Source organism: Pongo pygmaeus, chromosome X (assembly GCF_028885625.2).
Source record: "Pongo pygmaeus isolate AG05252 chromosome X, NHGRI_mPonPyg2-v2.0_pri, whole genome shotgun sequence".
In the NCBI taxonomy this organism is placed as follows: Eukaryota; Metazoa; Chordata; class Mammalia; order Primates; family Hominidae; genus Pongo; species Pongo pygmaeus.
Window position 1 is genome coordinate 110,897,296 of NC_072396.2, and position 20,603 is coordinate 110,917,898.

Consider the following 20,603-nt stretch of genomic DNA (forward strand, 5'->3'; position numbering starts at 1 on the left):
AGTAGAGTTATAAAAAGGGCTTAACTACATGGCTATCATGTAAAAATAGTGTCTTTTGGAATGTTAAGGATCTATAATAAAATGCTTTGAATAAAATTTTTAAATTAATAACTTCAAATAAAGAGAGAATCTTAGCATACTATGAGATATTTCTTTTTGGCCTCATCTTTTGAAAACTTTGGCTACTGAGGACCATAAATTTAAGGGATTGCTTGATTAACAATTTTACTGTGTACATTGCCATTTAATGTTTGTACCCTTAATTTGAAAATTAAAACTGTGAATACTATTTTAATATTTTCCTGAGAAATGGCTTTTAGAGAAAAGACAAATAATGTCTGTGATTTTAGTGCCATAGCTAAAAACTTAATATCCCCAAATAAATAGAAAAAAGGGGCACTCTCTGGCAAAATTACCTCCAGACCCATAAGGGATATTTGGGTATTATACTCATATTGGAAGAAGATACAACAGAGGGTGTCTACATTTCAGACATTCAGTATTTTTGTATTTAAATTCTAGTCTAAAAGTCCTTTTATTTTATTTTATTTTATTTTATTTTTATTTTGTTGGGTTTTTTATTATTATACTTTAAGTTCTAGGGTACATGTGCACAACATGCAGGTTTGTTACATATGTTTACATGTGCCATGTTGGTGTGCTGCACCCATTAACTCGTCATTTACATTAGGTATATCTCCTAATGCTATCCCCCCCAGCCCCCCACCCCACGACAGGCTCCAGCGTGTGATGTTCCCCATTCTGTGTCCAAGTGTTCTCATTGTTCAATTCCCACCTATGAGTGAGAACATTCAGTGTTTGGTTTTCTGTCCTGGTGATAGTTTGCTCAGAATGATGGTTTCTAGCTTCATCCATGTCCCTACAAAAACATTAACTCATCCTTTTTTATGGCTGCATAGTATTCCATGGTATATATGTGCCACATTTTCTTAATCCAGTCTATTATTGATGGACATTTGGGTTGGTTCCAAGTCTATGCTATTGTGAATAGTGCTGAAATAAACATACGTGTGCATGTGTCTTTATAGCAGCATGATTTATAATCCTTTGGGTATATGCCCAGTAATGGGATGGCTGGGTCAAATGGTATTTCTAGTTCTAGATCCTTGAGGAATCACCACACTGTCTTCTACAATGGTTGAACTAGTTTACACTCCCACCAACAGTGTAAAGGCGTTCCTATTTCTTCACATCCTCTCCAGTACCTGTTGTTTCCTGACTTTTTAATGATCACCATTCTAAGTGGTGTGAGATGGTATCTCATTGTGGTTTTGATTTGCATTTCTCTGATGGTCAGTGATGATGAACATTTTTTCATGTGTCTGTTGGCTGCATAAATGTCTTCTTTTGAGAAGTGTCTGTTCATATCCTTTGCCCACTTTTTGATGAGGTTGTTTGATTTTTTCTTGTAAATTTGTTTAAGTTCATTGTAGATTCTGGATATTAGCTCTTTGTCAGATGGGTAAATTGTAAAAATTTTCTCCCATTCTGTAGGTTGCATTTTTCACTCTGATGGTAGTTTCTTTTGCTGTGCAGAAGTTCTTTAGTTGAATTAGATCCCATTTGTCAATTTTGGCTTTTGTTGCCATTGCTTTTGGTGTTTTGGTCATGAAGTTCTTGCCCATGCCTATGGCCTGAATGGTATTTGCCTAGGTTTTCTTCTAGGATTTTTATGGTTTTAGGTCTAATATTTAGGTCTTTAATCCATCTTGAATTAATTTTTGTATAAGGTTTAAGGAAGGGATCCAGTTTCAGCTTTCTATATATGGCTAGCCAGTTTTCCCAGCACCATTTGTTAAATAGGGAATCCTTTCCCCATTTCTTGTTTTTGTCAGGTTTGTCAAACATTGGTTGGTTGTAGATGTGTGGTATTATTTCTGAGGGCTCTGTTCTGTTCCATTGGTCTATATCTCTGTTTTGGTACCAGTATCATGCTGTTTTGGTTACTGTAGCCTTGTAGTATAGTTTGAAGTCAGGTAGTGTGATGCCTCCAGCTTTGTTCTTTTGGCTTAGGATTGTCTTGGCAATGCGGGCTCTTTTTTGGTTCCATATGAACTTTAAAGTAGTTTTTTCCAGTTCTGTGAAGAAAGTCATTGGTAGCTTGATGGGGATGGCATTGAGTCTATAAATTACCTTGGGCAGAATGGCCATTTTCACGATATTGATTCTTCCTATCCATGAACACGGAATGTTCTTCCATTTGTTTGTGTCCTCTTTTATTTCATTGAGCAGTGGTTTGTAGTTCTCCTTGAAGAGGTCCTTCACATCCCTTGTAAGTTAGATTCCTAGGTATTTTATTCTCTTTGAAGCAATTGTGAATGGGAGTTCACTTGTGATTTGGCTTTCTGTTTGTCTGTTATTGGTGTATAGGAATGCTTGTGATTTTTGCACATTGATTTTGTATCCTGAGACTTTGCTGAAGTTGCTCATCAGCTTAAGGAGATTTTGGGCTGAGATGATGGGGTTTTCTAAATATACAATCATGTCATCTGCAAACAGGGACAATTTGACTTCCTCTTTTCCTAATTGAATACACTTTATTTCCTTCTCTTGCCTGATTGTCCTGGCTAGAACTTCCAACACTATGTTGAATAGGAGTGGTGAGAAAGGGCATCCCTGTCTTATGCCAGTTTTCAAAGGGAATGCTTCCAGTTTTTGCCCATTCAGTATGATATTGGCTGTGGGTTTGTCATAGATAGCTCTTATTATTTTGAGATATGTCCCATCAATACCTAGTTTATTGAGAGTTTTTAGCATGAAGGGTTGTTGAATTTTGTCAAAGGCCTTTTCTGCATCTATTGAGATAATCATGTGGTTTTTATCTTTAGTTCTGTTTATATGATGGATTACATTTATTGATTTGCATATGTTGAACCAGCCTTGCATCCCAGGATGACGCCAACTTGATTGTGGTGGATAAGCTTTTTGATGTGCTGCTGGATTCGGTTTGCCAGTATCTTATTGAGGATTTTTACATGGATGTTCATCAGGGATATTGGTCTAAAATTCTCTTTTTTTGTTGTGTCTCTGCCCGGCTTTGGTATCAGGATGATGCTGGCCTCATAAAATGAGTTAGGGAGGATTCCCTCTTTTTCTATTGATTGGAATAGTTTCAGAAGGAATGGTACCAGCTTCTGTTTGTACCTCTGGTAGAATTCGTCTGTGAATCCATCTGGTCCTGGATGTTTTTTGGTTGGTAGGCTATTAATTATTGCCTCAATTTCAGAGCCTGTTATTGGTCTATTTAGAGATTCAACTTCTTCCTGGTTTAGTCTTGGGAGGGTGTATGTGTTGAGGAATTTATCCATTTCTTCTAGATTTTCTAGTTTATTTGCATAGAGGGGTTTATAGTATTCTCTGATGGTAGTTTGTATTTCTGTGGGATCGGTGGTGATATCCCCTTTATCATTTTTTATTGCATCTATTTGATTCTTCTCTCTTTTCTTCTTTATTTGTCTTGCTAGTGGTCTATCAATTTTGTTGATCTTTTCAAAAAACCAGCTCCTGGATTCATTGATTTTTTTAAGGGTTTTTTGTGTCTCCATCTCCTTCTCTTCTGCTCTGATCTTATTTATTTCTTGCCTTCTGCCAGCTTTTGAGTGTGTTTGCTCTTGCTTCTCTAGTTCTTTTAATTGTGATGTTAGGGTGTCAATTTTAGATCTTTCCTGCTTTCTCTTGTGGGCATTTGGGGCTATAAATTTCCCTCTATACACCGCTTTCAATGTCTCCCAGAGATTCTGGTATGTTGTGTCTTTGTTCTCATTGGTTTCAAAGAACATCTTTATTTCTGCCTTCATTTCATTATGTACCCAGTAGTCATTCAGGAGCAGGTTGTTCAGTTTCCATGTAGTTGTGTGGTTTTGAGTGAGTTTCTTAATCCTGAGTTCTAGTTTGATTGCACTGTGGTCTGAGAGACAGTTTGTTATAATTTCTTTTCTTTTACATTTGCTGAGGAGTGCTTTACTTCCAAGTATGTGGTCAATTTTGGAATATGTGTGATGTGGTGCTGGGAAGAATGTATATTCTGTTGATTTGGGGTGGAGAGTTCTGTAGATGTCTATTAGGTCTGCTTGGTGCAGAGCTACGTTCAGTTCCTGGATATCCTTGTTAACTTACTGTCTCGTTGATCTGTCTAATGTTGACAGTGGGGTTTTAAAGTCTCCCATTATTATTGTGTGCGTGTCTAAGTCTCTTTGTAGGTCTCTAAGGACATGCTTTATAAATCTGGGTGCTCCTGTATTGAGTGCATATATATTTAGGATAGTCAGCTCTTCTTGTTGAATTGATCCCTTTGCCATTATGTAATGGCCTTCTTTGTCTCTTTTGATCTTTGTTGGTTTAAAGTCTGTTTGATCAGAGACTAGGATTGCTACCCCTGCTTTGTTGTTTTTTTTTTTTTTTTTTTTTTTTTTTGCTTTCCATTTGCTTGGTATATCTTCCTCCATCCCTTTATTTTGAGCCTATGTGTGTCTCTGCATGTGAGATGGGTCTCCTGAATACAGCACACTGATGGGTCTTGATGTCTTTATCCAATTTGCCAGTCTGTCTTTTTTTTTTTCAGTTTGTGTCTTTTAATTGGAGCATTTAGCCCATTTACATTTAAGGTTAATATTATTATGTGTGAATTTGATCCTGTCATTATGATGTTAGCTGGTTATTTTGCTCATTAGTTGATGCATTTTCTTCCTAGAATCAATGATCTTTACAATTTGGCATGTTTTTGCAGTGGCTGGTACCAGTTGTTCCTTTCCATGTTTAGTGCTTCCTTCAGGAGCTCTTGTAAGGCAGGTCTGGTGGTGACAAAATCTCTCAGCATTTGTTTGTCTGTAAAGAATTTTATTTCTCCTTCACTTATGAAGCTTAGTTTGGCTGGATATGAAATTCTGGGTTGAAAATTCTTTAAGAATGTTGAATATTAGCCCTGACTCTCTTCTGGCTTGTAGAGTTTCTGCCGAGAGATCTGCTGTTAGTTTGATGGGCTTCCCTTTGTGGGTAACCCGACCTTTCTTTCTGGCTGCCCTTAACATTTTTTCCTTCATTTCAACTTTGGTGAATCTGACAATTATGTGTCTTGGAGTTGCTCTTCTCAAGGAGTATCTTTGTGGCATTCTCTGTACTTCCTGAATTTGAATGTTGGCCTGCCTTGCTAGGTTGGGGAAGTTCTCCTGGATAATATCCTGAAGAGTATTTTCCAACGTGGTTCCATTCTCCCCGTCACTTTCAGGTACACCAATCAGACATAGATTTGGTCTTTTCACATGGTCCCATATTTCTTGGAGGCTTTGTTCATTTCTTTTTACTCTTTTTTTTCTCTAAACTTCTCTTCTTGCTTCATTTCATTCATTTGATCTTCAATCACATACCCTTTCTTCCACTTGATCAAATCGGCTACTGAAGCTTGTGCATGCACCACGTAGTCCTCATGCCATGGTTTTCAGCTCCATCAGGTCATTTAAGGACTTCTCTCCACTGTTTATTCTAGTTAGCCATTCGTCTAATCTTTTTTCAAGGTTTTTAGCTTCTTTGCAATGGGTTCGAACATCCTCCTTTAGCTCAGAGAAGTTTGTTATTACCGATCATCTGAAGCCTTCTTCTCTCAACTCGTCAAAGTCATTTTCCATCCAGCTTTGTTCTGTTGCTGGCGAGGAGCTGTGTTCCTTTGGAGGAGAAGAGGCGCTCTGATTTTTAGAATTTTCAGCTTTTCTGCTCTGGTTTCTCCCCGTTTTTGTGGTTTTATCTACCTTTGGTCTTTGATGATGGTGACGTACCGACAGGGTTTTGGTGTGGATGTCCTTTCTGTTTGTCAGTTTTCCTTCTAACAGTCAGGACCCTCAGCTGCAGGTCTGTTGGAGTTTGCTGGAGGTCTACTCCAGACCCTGTTTGCCTGGTTATCACCAGCAGAGGCTACAGAACAGCAAACATTGCAGAACGGCAGACGTTGCTGCCTGATCCTTCCTCTGGAAGCTTCGTCTCAGAGGGGCACCCCACTGTATGAGGTGTCAGTCGGCCCCTACTGGGAAGTGTCTCCCAGTTAGGCTACTGAGGGGTCAGAGACCCAGTTGAGGAGGCAGTTTGTCCGTTCTCAGATCTCAAACTCCGTGCTGGGAGAACCACTACTCTCTTCAAAGCTGTCAGACAGGGATGTTTAAGTCTGCAGAAGTTTCTGCTGCCTTTTGTTCAGCTATGCCCTGCCCCCAGAGGTGCAGTCTACAGAGTCAGGCAGGCCTCCTTGAGCTGCAGTGGGCTCCACCCAGTTGGAGCTTGCCTGCCGCTTTGTTTACCTACTCAAGCCTCAGCAATGGCATACGCCCCTCCCCCAGCCCCATTGCTGCCTTGCAGTTCGATCTCAGATGCTGTGTTAGCAGTGAGCGAGGCTCCATGGGCATGGGACCCTCTGAGCCAGGTGCGGGTTATAATCTCCTGGTGTGCCATTTGCTAAGGCCATTGGAAAAGTGCAGTATTAGGATGGGAGTGTCCCGATTTTCCAGGTACCGTCTGTCATGGCTTCCCTTTGCTAGGAAAGGGAATTCCCTGACCCCTTGTGCTTTCTGGGTGAGGCGATGCCTTGTCCTGCTCCGTGGGCTGCACCCACTTGTCTGGCAAGCCCCAGTAAGATGAACCCAGTACCTCAGTTGAAAATGCAGAAATCACCCGTCTTCTGCGTCACTCACACTGGGAGCTGCAGACTGGAGCTGTTCCTATTCGGCCATCTTGGAACCTCCTCTAAAAGTCCTTTTAGAGTTGTATGTGTGTATTTGTATTTATTCCAGATTGGAGTTGAATCATTAACCCAGATTAGCACCTTAACTTAATATCAGTGGGAGGTTTCTCTAGTTGGTTATACCTTAACATTCAATAAGTGCTCTTCTTTTGCTTAAGATTATTGGTCTCAGGTCATATAAACTAGAGGGAATGTAAACCTTGATAAGCATTGGAATGGCATGAGCAATCTGACATTCTTACAACATTGGGAAAGATAACGTTTGTACTTTATTTTTTTCCACAAAACTTATATAATTGGTGGTAGAGAGGTAAGTATTATAGATAATTAGACCTTTAGTAATAAGATTAGTCTTATTTTAGGCTTGTCTTTAATAGGTAGTGCATAGAAATGTGCATTTCTATATGTTATCTTCATTGCTAACCTGATCACGTCCATGTAAAACCTTAGAACACCTTGAGCAAGTTTTATATTGCTTTTGAGGATATAGAAAAATGGTACATCATGGACATATGTATAGTTTGTACATTTGGGTTTGTAAACATTGTTTGGCTCAAATTGCTATCCCAATATGTAAATCCTTATACATGCTAGTAGTGAGCTCTTGAGATAATTTATCATCTTATAAATTGGGAAATATTTCTGTATTCCCCAAATCTTAGATTCCTTATCATATAAGCCCTATTTTCTACAATTTGGGGGACTATTTGTCTTTAAGCAAGCCTTCATATAAGATGCAAATTGGGTCTCAAAGGCAGTACTGTTGAATTATAGATAGTTAATCTGAGGAGGGGGAGGTGTTTGTTGTATATAATAGCTTCCTTACTAAGTTATGAGTTCCCTAAAATCAGTAACCAAATCTCATGCGTGTTTATGTAGCCTACAACTTTCATATAGATAGTAGGTGCTCAAAAATGTTAATTGAATGAATGAGTATCCTTCCTTTGTCTCATTGAGACCCATTTAAAATCATTTTAGCAATTGGGTTATTATACTAAGAATGTTTCACCAAACTAAAACTGAATTTGTTTTATTTTACAGGTGCAGGAGACATTGTTGCAATCATGATCGGCAATCTGAAAGGCACAAAAATTCTACAATCTATTCAAAGAGGCATACAAGTGACAATGGTCATAGAAGTAGGGAAAAAACATGGCCCTTGGGTGAATCACTATTCAATTTTTTTCGTTTCTGTGTCCTTTTTTATTATTACGGCGGCAACTGTGGGCTATTTTATCTTTTATTCTGCTCGAAGGCTACGGAATGCAAGAGCTCAAAGCAGGAAGCAGGTTTGTAATGGTCCTTTCTTCCACTATTAAAAAAAAAAATTACTGTTCTAATTGTGGTTTCAGGATCCTGCATTTCAATACATTTTACGTGCTAGACAATGATCTCCCCATATGTTTTACAAAATCTGGTAGTTTTTAAAAGTATGTCAGCTCTTCTCAAAGGTTTTATTTTCTATATTTGTCAAAGAACTTAATCCTACCTGATTAAATCTTCTAACTCCTCATTAGAGAACACATCCAGCATTTAATTACATATGGGTGCAAATACATATGTTCTTTTAAATAAACATTTTTTTCTAAATTACAAAAACATTTCATACTCAATATAGAAAACTTAGAAATTAGAAAGTACACAGGAAAAAAACTCACCTAAAACCTGATATAGCAATATAACTATAGTCATCACCCAAAGGTAACCACTATTATTTTATATGTATGTCTGTATTTGCATGTGGGGATGGGGCTGAGAAGAGGGACTAGGCTGAGAAGGCAGATTAGAAGATCTAATTGTGCATGATATATTGTTAGGCTTCAAATGGAGTCAAATATTAATAGTTTCTACCATATTATAACAGTGTATAAAAAGGTACAAGGTATAGAAACAACAGAGCAAAAATACCAAAGCATTATTGAACAGTAAAGTACCTAAGGTTGTATGGCATTGTTCCTGCCACCATTAAATTGTCCCCCTCAGCCCCCTGATATGCTCCCATTTCTCCTTACCCAGCTTAAATTCCATGGTCACTCCCATGCATACATCTTCAGTTCCCTTGGCCCTTCTTTCTCTTTGTTATAGTTGCTGGAAAAACAAATCCAACCCTGGTTAAATTTACTTCCCACCTACTCTATGTCTTCACCTTGCACAACTGAAGTATCAGAAAGGCATTTACAGCTGTACTGACTGATCTCACTTTAAATTTGTGACCGTAAAATCAGAGTGGGCCCTTAATGCTACCCAGGAATCACACTATGTTTTCTTGACCATTTACTCTCCTACTGTTGGCTAACCATATGTGTTCCTCTCCCTTTCTCCAACACCTCCTCCAACTTTACTCTCAATTTGTATTTTATTTTACTGAGAAGATTGAAGCAATCAATAATACTTCCACATCTTCTCATCTATCTTCATCTGCGTCTATCCTATTCCCCTGCTTTGTCTTCTGTTTTTATGGATGAACTGTTCCTTTGCAAAGGCTAACTCTTTCACTCAGGTATAAGATTATTTTTGTCTTTTGTATACTCAAGGACATCACTCCAGAAATTGTCCTATCTCACTCTCCTACTTTAACAATTTCTCCCTCTCCTCTGGATCTTTTCCACCAACATGCAAACATAGTATTATTGCTCCCATTTTCAAAAGATTTTCTCTTGGCCCCAGGCCAAAAACCTTGAAGTTATTCTTTATTCCTTTTTTCTCTCACCTCCCACGTAAACTCTATCAGCAAATCCTTTTATTTCTACCTTCATTATATATCCAGAATTTGATTATTTCTTATTACTTCCGTTGCTTCCACCCCAGTCAAAGCCACCATGATTTCTTACCTCCTCCTCCCTTCAGGTATTCTCAGTATAACAGCGGAATGGTGTGCCACTTCTTTAGAAAGCTCAGTAGGGATTTAATGCTTTCAGATGAAAATACATTTTTATATGTACTGAGAAGTTTCTCTAAAGGCAATTGATTTCTGGTCACTTCATGTACTCTTCCTCCAATAAGTGAAAAGTAACTCAATTTATTTAGGGGGCGGAAGGAGCAGTGAGGATTTTTATATAGCAAGAAAGTTAATTTAATTTAGGAATAGATGAGAAATTGAAATTTTATTATAAAAACTTCATAAAGATTAGATACCAGCATATGGTAATAAGTGATGGTTATCTCAGTGTTTAAAGTTAATTGGCTTCTATCCTTCTCCTTAGACAAGCAGCTTATCACATTGGTGGCAGGTTCAGCCTGATACTAGCTGCGGTCAAAAAGATGTTTAAAATTCCTGTACCAGGCCACTCAGTAGTTTCACACTGTGTTAATATTTGACATTTGTATATTGTGCAGTTTTTTATCTGTGATGCTGGAAGGAAATTGGTGTCCAGTGTGACTAACTATTCAAAGGTTATAGTTACAATGACAAGAGTGTTTGGTTTGCATATGTTCATGGTGGGGTATGTGTTTCAGTATTCTCAGTGCTATAATAAATTTATTGACATGGCATTAAACCCCATCAGAAAATAATAAGGTTTATAAAGAACTTTGTCTGGTGTTACAGAGCTTCATTGGACATTTAGCTCTGGTCTACGCATTTAATTTTCATAGTTTATAATACATCTTATGAAAATTAACCTCTGTAGAAATGGTCAAGAATAGCATTAAAACTTCTCATCTATTTGGAGAAGGCTTTTGAAGGGGCTTTTAAAAATTACTTAATGGACTATATCTGTTTATCCTTTGGGGACTAAAAGATTAAATATATGGCTGATAATCCTTTTTGCTTGTAAATATTTGAGAGTGCTAGAATGTCATTTATATATTTAATTTTCATGACTTAGTATTAATTTTTAAAAGGTAGAGATTAATGCATATGCTGATTATAATTATCACTAAACATTTAACTATATTATCTCCATTTTACTGGTAGAAATGATGATGAAGCTGAGTTATGGAAATTTGGCTTCATTAGAATGTTAGGCAAATTTAATATATTCAAGAATTTCTTCCTCTGAAGGTTATGATACGTGATATATAATGTCAGGAAACTGATAACTGTAACCATAAATTCCGATGACTGAATGCTCAGATGAGCCCCCAGACAGAATAGCCTCATATGTTGTAGTGTGATGTGTAAGAACACATATCATCCCTGTTTTGTAGATACAACGCTTTTAAACAGAACAAAAAAGTATCAATGGATTATAAATGAAAATAACATATTAGGCCTTATAAGTTAGTTTCATGTCCCTTCCAGGAACAACCCTAACTTGAGACAAGAAAGATTATGGGAAACCTTATGGCATACACAAATTAAACTACATTTAGGAGTGACCACTATACACTTGACTCTAGCATGGAGTACCAAACATTTTCGGGTACAGTAAATGTATCCTAACTGTATTCAAGCAGTTAATACTCAATAGTCACAATGCGTGTGTTGGATTAAACATTGACCAGTGAAACAAAAGAGGGCTGTAGGTGAAATAGGAGCTGGCCTAGATATAATGTGAAAAGCTGAATTTACTTTTAATGAAGAGTGGCTTTCAGAAGAAAAGGATTTACTAACTAAAATAGACAGATTAGAAGGAAATCATATTCCAAGAGGAGGGAAAAGAATGGGAATCCACTTGCAAAGGTCATAAAGCTTTGATAAACTGATCACACAGACCCAACACATAATGCTAGAGAATGCTAGGAATCGATATTGGGAAAGAAAATATACTCTAACACAGCAGAATCTATTAACTATTTTACTTAAAAGTGATCCCCAAGTAGCCATGGGGGTAATGACCTTCCATTTTTAGCTGTAGAAGCTCAGGCAGAGAATATTTGAGACACATGCAGATCTCCAAATTTATGGAATTTTTTTTTGTAAAATTGCAACTTGCACTGCTGATCTCTGAATGATCTTGACCAAAGGATGGGCCAAAATAAGGCTAGTAGGAATAGAATACTGAATGATACCCATGTACTCCCATGGGAGGGAAATGGCCTTGCTGTACAAAGTTAACAGGAACCTATAACTTTATAATAATATAAGTTGAGACAAATGATTGGCTTTGTCCCCAGCTAACATGGAACCTAGAAATGACAGAATGATTGCTACTGGTGACAGCATTTGTTCCTCATCATATCTGGCATATGGGCAAAGGCTAATTCTTCTAGGAAGGTTTAATAAATATTTCTGTGACATTTCCAGATTTTTTTGTAGCCAAACCAAACTGTATCATAACCATACTCTGATATGGTGTAATACTGGTATTGTTAGTAAAATTCAACTATCTTATATAAATAAATCATATGGTAATCAAATGTATTTGAGACATTGAACTAAAAACTCCTCACAGTGTGATACCAAGGGAGAGTGACTGGCATGAAGAAGAATTAGAATGATTTAGTTCATTACTATATTAAATAGCTCTGTGCAAGTTTATCACAAAGTTCAAGTGGCCATAGATCAAGGGAATAAATGGATAATTAAATTGGTATAATAATGTAAAGATGTTTGTGATGGTCTTATAAACTGGATGAATTGTTCCTTTGAACCTGTTTCCACTCCTTGTTGGCTTCTGCAAGTATTAGATAGACTTATGTTGTTCTTATGGCACCTTATATATAAATACTGTGCTAACTGAACAGTATATACAGTTGACCCTTAAACAACTTGGGTTTCAACCACATGAATCCACTTATACACGGATATTCTTCCACTTCTGCCACACCTGAGGCAGCAAGGCCAATATATCCTTTTCCTCCTCCCCAGCCTAGTGAATGTGAAGAAAGAAGGATGGAGGCCTTCATGATAATCCACGGCCTCTTAATTAAGATAAAATTTATTTTCTCTCACACCTGTCGTACCAGCACTTTGGGAGACCGAGGCGGGTGGATTGCTTGAGCCTAGGAGTTCGAGACCAACCTGTGCAACATGGCAAAACCCTGTCCCTACAAATAATAGAAAAATTAGCCAGGCATGGTGGCGTGTGCCTGTAGTCCCAGCTACTTGGGAGGCTGAGGTGGGAGAATCACTTGAGCCCGGGAGGCAGAGGTTGCAGTGAGCCGAGATCATGCCACTGCTTTCCAGCCTGGGTGACAGTGAGACCGTGTCTTTAAATATATATTCTTTTCTTCCTTATGATTTTCTTAATAACATTTTATTTTCTCTAATTTACTTTATTGTACAAACACAGTATATAATTTATATAACATACAACATATGTGTTTATTAACTGTTTATGTTATCAGTAAGGCTTCCAGTCAACAGTAGACTATTAGTAGTTAAGTTTTGGGGGTGTCAAAAGCTATATGTGGAGTCTTGGCTGTGTGAGGGTCAGTGCCCATAACTGCCATGTTGTTCAAGGGTCAACTGTATACTGTATGTAGTACACTGTTTATAAATATTATGCTAACTGTATAGTTACTGTATAGTAACTATACTGACTACTGTACTAACTGAAGTGATAATATATAAATACTGTACAAACAGTTGCTGTACTGAAAGTTTTATTATAAAAAGGCTTTGACAAACAGGATGGATTGTGATGAAAAAGGTAACACAACAGATGTAGTTGCTTACTCCTTCCATGTCCCCAAGGGAACCATGATTGGCCCCTGGCCAACCCTGGGAATGTGGCTCTCAAAGTGGTCTTTATGTTAGTGATTGATAATTTTGTTATATACACCTGGAACAATGGACCATGTTGTACCAGCCTGTCAGAGTTGCTTTTCACAACAATCAAGATTGATGATATCCTAGTTTCATTGTTGGGGTCCTCAGTTTCCAGCAACATGGCCAGTTGCTAGCAGGATGCACCTAGTAAGCAGTCCCTTCATCTGAGTCTTGGATCCCAACACTTAAATTGGTTCCCTGGGCAGAGATATGCCACACATTTCTGTAGTTTGCTGCCAGGGAGAAAGAGCACTCCTGTGTGCTCTCAAATGAGGAAGGACTAGGCTACATTAATATCTTAAAATCTGTCCTTCAACTTAAAGCATTACTAAAAATTATCTAAACTATTTCTGGTTACATTAAGTTTTTTTCTACTCCACTAGTACACGAAATTACCTGGAAGATTCATTAAGTACCTGCACACTGTACCACTATTAACATATATACATTTGCAGTTGGTGTGTTCACATGTATGTATCTATTTCTGCCTACATTTGAGAGTAGTTCAGGGTCTTTTACAGAAACCATGAGAATTTTGACTCTTGTATAAGAAGAGCAGATTAAATCCTTGTCTAAATAGGACTTAGTTTTACAATCTTTCTTCTGACTTTCTCACTGAACAAAAGAAAGCTCTTATAATGGGTCTCAGGATTTTTATATATTCACTTACTCTAATTTTAAATTTATATCACTAATTCTTTTTCCAGCTTTATTGAAGTATGTTTGACAAATAAAATTTGTATATATTCAAGGTGTACAACATTATGATTTGATATACATATAAATTGTAAAATGATTAACATAAATTAACACATCTATCCCTACACATAGTTACGTGTGTGTGTGTGTGTGTGTGCATGTGTGTGTTGAGGATACTTAAGATCTACTTTCTTAGCAAATTTCAAGTAAACCATGCTGTATATAAGATCCTCAGGATTTATTCATCTAAAAATTTGAACTCATAGATGCAGAGAACAGAGAAGTGGTTGCCAGGGGGGTTGGGGAAATGGGGAGATGTTGGTCAAAGTATACAAACTTGCAGTTATACCACAAATTCTAAAGGGTGTTAATCACATTTATTTGAAAAAAATGCTGTAATCTGAGCTATAACCTATCTACTGAATCAAATTCACCCTTTCTTCACGGTTCTTCCTTATAGTGTATTTCCTTACACTGCTCACAGTTATGTTCTTCATGGGAGTGGTCTGCACTCATTTATCCCCTCATCTGTAGTTCCATAGATTCATGGGAAGCTGTTTTATAGCCTGCACCTCCTCTTGCCTGTAGGAATGTTTTCACTCAAATATTATGGATAAGTTTTTATTGAATAAAATGGATTTCTTTCAGTTCTCAGATACCTAAACAGCTACATGGCTCGGACTTTTATTTTGTCCTAGGAATATATCTGAGGAAAAGAATCCTCTTACTATAATTCTTGATTTTAAATATCTGGTGTTAAAACTTTTAGCCAAATTTTTAGGAAAATGTTTATTTTTAAAATATGGTGACTTAAGTACAGAAAAATCTAGTTTGCTTATATCTCTCTCCTTTCTTGCTTTTTGCACGCCCTGTCCTCCATCAAGTAATTAGGTTTGACTACATACTTAATATTATTCATGTGGGTTTCAGTTAAGCTAAAAGCTGAACACCCTGGGACCAAAAATCAGGCTGACAAATCACCAGACTGAAACATATATTTTACCTAATTGGATATAAATACACCAGTGAACTAGGTAGAATATCTTTGCATTCACCATAATTTCAAAATTGAACATTGTAATAAAGTGTGATCATTGGTCTGACATTTTATCGTCAACCCCAATATATTCCCATTCAGAATAAAAAAATATATATATAGTGGAAATTCTTCACTAACTAGAGCGAATGCAGCTTTTGATTAGTCAGAATAGTCACATTAAGCTTCTGTTAAGAAAATTGGCCAAAACCAGCTTCTTTGAATCAGTCTTCAGTTCTACTGCCAAATATTCTTAGACCAGGTATCTCTTAGAATTAGAGAGGAGGAGGGGAAAGGCAAAAGGCATTTGACATAATGTACTTGCTTTTTAAAATTCCCCAAATCACAGTAAATAGCCAGTTTGGGAAGAATTTTAAGATTGGATAATTGCTGGCTTTAAAGGGGTTTTTAAATTTCCTTCATTTGTCATCTTCACAAGGAATGTGAAGCCTCTTAAAGGCTTCTTTGCCATTACACAGTGGAGGCAGTGTACAATAGTGGAGAGATCATGGGCTTTAAAGCCAGATAGAACCTGGGCTTGAATTGAATCACAGCGCTGAAACTAACCAGCTGTCTGGACTTTAGTCAAGCTTCTGAACCTTACTTTTCTTGTCTATAAAACTTGGATATTAAAATAGCTATTTCACAATGTTGTTAATGATTAAACAAGATGACACATGTAAAAAGCTTACAACCTGACACATGGTAAAGGCTCAATTAATGTGTAAACCTTTCTTTCCCCAAACTTAATGGAGTAGAGACTTTTAATAATTGAAATGAGAAGTGTCTTGCATGAGAAAATCAGGAAAGTCTGTTTATATTTTCTAAATTCAGAAAATAATTTTTGAGCAAACTCTAGCCACTGGGGAATTTTTTTCTAAGTGACTAAGGCCCAGTCCTCCAGCTACTCAAGAGAGAAAGGCACATTAATAATACAATTACTGAACAAGATAAGAGGTGGAAACAATGTGTTACTGGAATTTATAGACTAAGGAAATTCTGATCTGGTAGCAAGGCATTGGAAAAGTATCTCATGTGATTTGTATAATGTAGATATGTTCTTGAAATTCTGTTTTTTAAGGAGTAAGGTACAAATTATAGTTCACATGGGGCATATTGTCTTTAAATGTTGAGGTTTATTTGGGCACTCAAAAGTTGACATAATGTTGTTCAAACACATGTTGAATATAATCTACTGGGCCCTAATGGTGTTCTCATATTTCAGTTTTTTTAAGAGGGAGGCTTGCGTCTTGGCACTCTTGCTATCAGTGTCACAGTGAAATATCTTGAGTACTATCTTGAATATCGTGAGGCAGTTTTTTTGTGAGTGACTTTCCTTTAAGCTCTAAAAATACAGTTTGTGCTTTTTACTAAAATCACTTGTCTTGCATCTATATTTAAAGAAAATAGCTTTTCTTTATATCGGCCCAGTAGGAGCTATTGAAAATATTCAAATTTTCTTTTAAACACACTTTTATTCTAAGGCTGCTTTGTTAAACATTAGTTTATGCTATGCTGCAAATCTTTTAGAGATCCTTTATAATCAAATCTCTTGTCTAGTGTCTTCTGGCATTTTGGGTTTGGCCCTGTTTTTTTATTTTTTGTATTCTCCCCCATCATCATTTTCTAGCATCGGCCTTAATGCAAGTTCTACTGTTCTCCTGGGCATAGACTCAGACATTACATACAAAGTTTCCCTTTGATCCCACACTTCAAATTAATTTGCATTATAGTCTTGGCTATAATTAAGAAAGTTACATATTTGACATTAATGCCTAATAAATTGATAAGCACTAGCACTGGAGATTCAGACATTTATATTGTATTGAATCAAATATTTTGCAATGAGAAATCAGACTGTATAGAGTGAATCAAGTAAATACCCTAGAGAGGTATCAATTCCTTATGAGAGCTTTCCCCAACTGTGTGATACAGCTTGTTGCCTAAACCTAAATTAGAATTGCTTTAAGGACAAAGAGCAAAATGATTGTGAAAGACATCATCAACTACATTACATTTTTTTCCCCTTTCTTCTTGCTGGCTCTATTTTTTTCTCATTTGCATTTTTCTCATCTCGATGTCCAACTGACTCATGATCTGTGTGAAAAGAAAGTAGTGAAGTGTAGGTGTGTGGGCCAGGGCCAGGACCCTGTAGGCATACAGGTGGAAGGATTGCCACAGTTTGACAGACCCTAGAATCCAGGAGCTAGAAAAACATCAAAAGACAGCTGAGTTATGGATGGTTATATTGTAATGGACTCGGAATATGAACAGCAGAGTTCCAGTACCAGCTTTATTATTTAGATGCTGCATTCCCTTTTGAATAAGTTATTTTACTTTTTCAACCCTCCACTTGAGCATCTCTAAAATGAGGATATTACCTTCTTCTGGGGGTTGTTGTGAGGATTAAATGAGGTAATGGATATAAAAAATATATTTTAAACTGTATAACAACTGTGTATTGTAAGGAAATGGTGGGAGTAGCTTCCTACTCCATGCTACAGTCAAAACAGATAGCTACTTTGGTATAACTCTGGATTTCAGTGGGGCTGACACTAGCTCTGATATTTCGAGCAAGACATTCTTCCTCTTTGAGCATCAGTTTTCTTCTCTGTCTGATTAGATGTCGGGCTCGGTAATCTAAAGATCCTAGGTGTACCTTTGTTCACTGTCACTCTGTTATTACCTTACAAGTAACAAAATAGAAGGGAAGATATTTGTGCTGAAATTAAGTCCCATCATGGAATTTTTTTAGTTCACAATTATGTCCCAAAACGGGAGTGAAAGTGCCTTGATTATCACCTCTTTTCCTTCTTAGAATCTAGGCCTTCCTATTCACTGTTTCTGTTAGGCTTATTTGCTGGTCAGGTAATAATCTGAGAGGTTTCTGCTTTTCCTGTGACAGCAAAGAAATACTTTGGCTAATATTCTCCTTGGCATTAAGCTAAATATCTTCTACAAAATGATATCTTATATAGGAGACAGGTTTGGGCATCAAGGAGATTCCTCACATACTGATACTTATAGATTCTTACCTTCCAAAATATATTTGCTACAAATATTTGTAGCATTTGTAGCAAATATATATTGGCAAGTACCTGTTATGCTTATTGATGAATGGTAGTTTACATTTTATGTAATAAACATTTTGTTGAGTATCTGCTATATGCCAGACATTATACTAAATACTTACATTATCTCTAATTTTCATGTAACATAAATGTCAGCTGGGGATGGGGGTACATATAGGAAGGAAGCTGCTTACATTCTCCCAATGATCTCTAGTTCTGGGGGCCTACTTTTTGCCGAATTTCTAAGTTTGTTCATTTTACAGTTCAAAATAGAAAGATCACTTATCTTGCCATGCTGCACATGCTACCATTATATTTCACACATGTATTAGTCGGGTTTGTGTTGCTGTAAATGAATACCTGAGGCTGGGTAATTTATAAAGACAAGAGGTTGATTTGCCTCATGGTTCTGCAGGCTATACAAGAAGCTTGGTGCCAACCTCTGCTTCTGGTGAAAGCTTCAGGAAGTTACCTATCGTGGCAGAAAGGAAAGGGGGAGCACGCGTGTCACAGGATGAGAAAGGGAGCGAGAGAGAGGAAGCAGGTGCCAGGCTCTTTTAAACAACCAGCGGGAACTGAGAACTCACTCATTACCATAAGGACGGCACTAAGGCCTTCATGAGGGATCCTCCTCCATGACCCAAATACCTCCCACCACGCCCCACCTCCAACATTGGGGGTCACACTTCAGTGAGATTTGGAGGGGACAAATATTCACCATTTCAACACAGCATCTACCAAGTGTCATACTTAGCCTCTACTTCAATTCATATGTATATTATATTCACTTGAGGCATTCGTGTATGTAGTAGACTTTAGTGAAGGGGAGTGAAGTATTTGCAGCGTCACCAGTAACTTCAAATTGGCAAATATCTTAACAAATGTCACCTGGGATTTTTTCCTCTGGCTGGTTCACCATACATAGAGGGACAATGTGTTATTGAACTATATAGACTTTCTTTATAGTCTTTCCATCACCTGGTAGATTCTTCCCACACCTCAACTTCACTTCTGACTCAATTATGCATAATGTTTTAGTTTTTATTCCATAAATGAGCCTGTGGCTTGCTTTTGCATATCCAGACACATCTAGATATATGCTCAGTGAAACAATAAAAGGCGACCACTCTCAGAATCAATCTTCTTCATTAAGCAATCGTGGTTATAAGCACCAATATTTTTCTTAATACCAAACAGTGTAAAGGTTGGTACTACCCTCATTTTATAGATAAGTAAACAAGCTCAAAGAATTAAATGACTCGTGCAGGGTTATTCATTGAGTAAGTGACAAAGTCAGATTTTGAACCATTGGAATCCAAATCCTATGCACTTTCCACCAAACAAGACACGATTCAAAAAGGAAATTGGAAAAAAATGCATATTAATGTCCTCTGAGCTTGCAAATAGGAAGATTGCTTTGAAAATTCATAGTATTTGAATCCATTAGGGGTGGGGGAAATGTATTTTTACCATTATGGTCCCAACAGTATTGTTTAAGAAAGTAGGGAAACATAAGTGAAAAGTCTCAGTAACTTGGAAAATCCTGCCTTATATCAGGTAAATGGGACATTTATTATGGCTAATTAAGTTTTATCTTTTAAAATTGATTCGTACATTGACTTTTACCTGATAAATATTTATTGATCCTCTCTATCTTTTTCATCATACTTCTTTTAAAAATAGTTTTTCTAATACCTGCTTTTTTTTTTTTTTTTTTTTTACAGAGGCAATTAAAGGCAGATGCTAAAAAAGCTATTGGAAGGCTTCAACTACGCACACTGAAACAAGGAGACAGGGTACATTCATGACTTTTAAATGCTATTTGTTTTAAAGCAGTGCTACCAAGCCATTGTTGAGGCTAAATGTTCTTCCTAAGTATGCTTTTATTGGCATTTATGAACCTTATTGACTTTTTATATGCATTTGATTCTAGAGGTTGGCTGAATAATGGCCTCCCAAAGATATCTAAGTTATCTATTCCCTTGAACCTGTGAATGTTACCTTATATGGCAAAAAGGACTTTGCAGATATGATTAAGTTAAGGGTCATGAGATGGGGAGATTATCCTGGATTATCCAGGTAGATTCAAAATATAATTGCAGTGTCCTTATAAGAGGGAGAGAGAGGGAGATTTGACCACAGTACAGTAAGGGATGTGACAATGGAAGCAAGAGGTTGGGGCGATACAAGGAAGAGGCTAGGAGCTAAGGGATGCAGACAGCCTCTAGAAGCTGGGAAAGGTAAGGAGAGGGATTCTCCCCTGGTGCCTCCAGAAGGAGTGCAGTATTGCCAGTGCCTTGGTTATAGACTTCTGATTTCCAGAACAGTAAGAGAATAAACTTGTGTTGTTTTAAGCCCCTGAATTATGATAATTTGTTACAGCAACTACAGGAAACTAAT

General features: G+C 37.1%; 1 protein-coding gene across 2 annotated transcripts in view; it reads left to right on the forward strand.

Moving 5' to 3' along the window:
* Positions 1–20,603, forward strand: part of RNF128 (ring finger protein 128) — a 106,017-nt gene that overhangs the window by 71,776 nt on the left and 13,638 nt on the right. For both annotated transcript variants that reach the window (XM_054473129.1, XM_054473128.2), the window contains exons 2-3: positions 7,784–8,031; positions 19,928–19,999. In XM_054473129.1, the coding sequence (XP_054329104.1) occupies positions 7,784–8,031; positions 19,928–19,999 (320 nt within the window). The remainder of the gene's footprint in view (positions 1–7,783; positions 8,032–19,927; positions 20,000–20,603) is intronic.